Source organism: Emiliania huxleyi (assembly GCF_000372725.1).
Source record: "Emiliania huxleyi CCMP1516 unplaced genomic scaffold EMIHUscaffold_656, whole genome shotgun sequence".
Taxonomy (NCBI): domain Eukaryota; phylum Haptophyta; order Isochrysidales; family Noelaerhabdaceae; genus Emiliania; species Emiliania huxleyi.
In genome coordinates this window covers 21,512-24,326 of record NW_005197083.1, presented here as the reverse complement: position 1 = coordinate 24,326, position 2,815 = coordinate 21,512, and the positions used below count along the sequence as shown (strand labels likewise).

The 2,815-nt window shown below is 61.0% G+C and overlaps 1 protein-coding gene across 1 annotated transcript in view; it reads left to right on the top strand.

Annotated features, from left to right (window-relative positions):
- Nucleotides 1–510: 510 nt before the first annotated feature.
- The window catches only part of EMIHUDRAFT_120543 (hypothetical protein), a gene marked incomplete at both ends in the record, with an annotated part of 5,188 nt that continues 2,883 nt past the window's right edge, over nt 511–2,815 (top strand). The window contains 5 exons of the mRNA XM_005762931.1: nt 511–1,386; nt 1,464–1,694; nt 1,768–1,992; nt 2,464–2,608; nt 2,714–2,808. Of these exons, the coding sequence (XP_005762988.1) occupies nt 511–1,386; nt 1,464–1,694; nt 1,768–1,992; nt 2,464–2,608; nt 2,714–2,808 (1,572 nt within the window). The remainder of the gene's footprint in view (nt 1,387–1,463; nt 1,695–1,767; nt 1,993–2,463; nt 2,609–2,713; nt 2,809–2,815) is intronic.

Here is a 2,815-nt window from a genome sequence, read left to right as displayed (position 1 = left end):
CACGCCAGAGAGGGAGGGCGAGACGATCGAGGGGTCCCGTACCATGCGGAATCGACCCTATCCAGTGCTCAAGTGCTCAAGCAAGTACTCACCGGTCTCAGCAGCATTCACAGACCTTGTTATTGAGAAGAAAAATGCGTCCTATGACTATGGCGCTGTTTCACAGACAGACCTTGTTATTGAGAAGAAAATACATCCTACCTATGCGCTTTGCGCAGCGGTCTATGAGAGGTTGAGGTGCGAGCCCTGGAGGCCCTGGGGATGGGGGGAGACTACCCGCGGGCCTAGAAGGCCCGCGCGCAATTCACAGCCTCTTGTCCTCGCTCTGGACGGAGGGGACGGACCAGCGCGACGCCAGCGCCATCCCCCCCGACGACGCGCGCCGCAACCTTACCGAGCACCATTATTATCTCAACGAATTGCGAGAGCGGCACAGTGCCGCTCCCCCGCTCCGATGCGGGTAAGTACTGGTCTCTCGTCCTCCAGCTCTACAGCTCCTCGCTGGTAGTCATGCTTGGCAACATGCTCGAGTGGCTGGACTTTGGCATCTACGGATACTCGCAGTCGGACATATCGGTCCAGCTTTTTGCCGGGAGCGAAACCGCCAGTTGGGCAACCTTTGGACTGGGCTACGCGTTCCGACCGGTCGGGGCCTTTGTGTTGGGAAAGCTGTCCGATGCGTACTCGCGAAAAAGCAGCTTTCTCGTGGCCATGCTCGGCATGGCCTTTTCGACGGCGTTGATGGCCACAATTCCCGCGGTGTGCGGAGAAGAGGGCGTAACAATCGACTATTGCGTTGGCGCCGTTTGGAAAAGCGCGGTGCCGGCGGTTGCGCTGCGCTGCGTCCAGGGTTTTTCTGCGGGCGCCGCCGCGGGAGGAATCAACGTGATCCAGTCAGAGCTGTGGTCGACCTCTGACCGAAAGGGGGCGCTCGCGCAGTCCGTCGGCGTGAACAACGCCAGTGGAGCCGCCGCTTCCATGCTCTCTGCCGCCATCGTCTTTGGCCTCCGCTCCGTGCTCGGCAGCGAAACCTATGCCGCATGGGGCTGGCGGCTCGCCTTCCTGGCGGTGGTTCCGCCCAGCATGCTGGCGAGCTACCTGATGCACACCTCGGTTCCTGAGTCGAACGAATTTGCCACCACGGACGATGATGTTGTTGTCCTGAAGCACAATGAGTCCATCAAGAACGACGTCTCGGACGCAGTGGTCAACCCGGCGGCCCCGATGAGGACCACCTCTGTGGGCCCTCGCCTAGGGTCGATTTATGAGAGCTCGCCCAAAGTGCCCATCCCAGCTTCTACTACGATGTCGCGGGACCCGCCTTGGCTTGTAATCGTTGTCTCGATCTACGTTCAGTTTGCCATCGCGGCCTACAACAACCTCAACGTGTACATGGCCTCTCGTTCTGCTGCTTTGGAGCTCTCTATCAAGAGCCCGTCTTCACCGCCTGCTGCTGTGATTAGGTCTCGTACGCCAAGGAGCACTACGGGGTCTCCGTGAGTACCGCAACACTGATGCAGGTGGTGGGAAAGGCGGTCCAAGTGGGGATGACACCCCTAGCAGCTTTGCTCGCCGACTTGAGAGGCTGGTATGGGGCATGCGCCTTTGGTGGGATCATGTGCAGCGTGTTGGCCCTTCCTATGATGACGGCCAGCGAATTTGGTGGCGTCATCAGCACATGGATGCTAATCTCGGTGCCCACCGCTTGTCCCAGGTCTGTCGCGCCGTCAACGGCCTCGCCGCTCACGCAATCCTGCCACGCCATAGGTCGCCTTCCCCATCGTCTCGACGGTGTGGATCCTCAACGCGCCGCTGCTTGCGACGTCCATCTTCCCCGTGGAGACCCGCAGCAAGGGCACCAGCCTGGTCATGGCAACGGCAGCGGCGATCAGTGGCTTCTTCCCGCTCGCCCTCAACGAGATCACCAACGTGTACGCGAGTGGGGTGGTGCTCGCCGTCGTCGCGGCCCTTGCCAGTTGTGGGATCCTCTGGGTGCGAGGCCAGGCTCGGGCGGACAAGCTCAGCATTTACCAGCGCCCAGAGCTATTTTGACAATCCGTTTATTGCCGCCTGAGACAAAACTCAATCTTCTCATAACTAGACGATATTACGCTGAGTTCGTAACCCGAAACGCTGGCCTGGCGAGGAGAGGGAGTTCGGGCAGACTGGGAATGGCACAGACCATCTGCGGCCGCGTTCCCACAGCTTGCAACGGCAGCTTTAGGGGAGACACATTGAGTCTCCCCGGGAGTTCCCTGACCGGCACAATCCCAGCCTCGCTCAGCCGACTACGGCAACTTGTCTCAATCGACCTTGCTAACAATGCGCTATCGGGCACTATTCCACCAGAGGTGACGCCCCCCTCACGCCAAAGTCATGGAGAGTGCCACTCCTTTCCAGTCTCAGCCAGGGACCTCGCAGCCACCCTCAAAGCGCCGACTTTTCCCCGCTCGCCCCAAACAGCTCGGTCGCATCACGGCGCTCAAGCACCTCGTGCTGCACGACAACGCACTGAGCGGCTCGATCCCGCCCCTAAGTGGCATTCCCAGCCTGCGGTACCTGCAACTCAGCGGCAACCGGCTGAGTGGCACCATCCCGCCTCAGCTTGGTGCCCACCCCCGCAATCCCACCCTCCATCTCTGCCATCTCTGCCCGCCTACCACCGCAGAGCCAGGAAGCTCGAGCTGGCCCCACTCCTCGCCACCGGCTACAGGCGACCACCTGCATCTGAGCTCCCTGGACGTCTCGCGCAACCGCCTGAGCGGCGGGATCCCGGCGGAGCTCGCAAATCTCCGGTTCTGCGGCATGGTGTCTC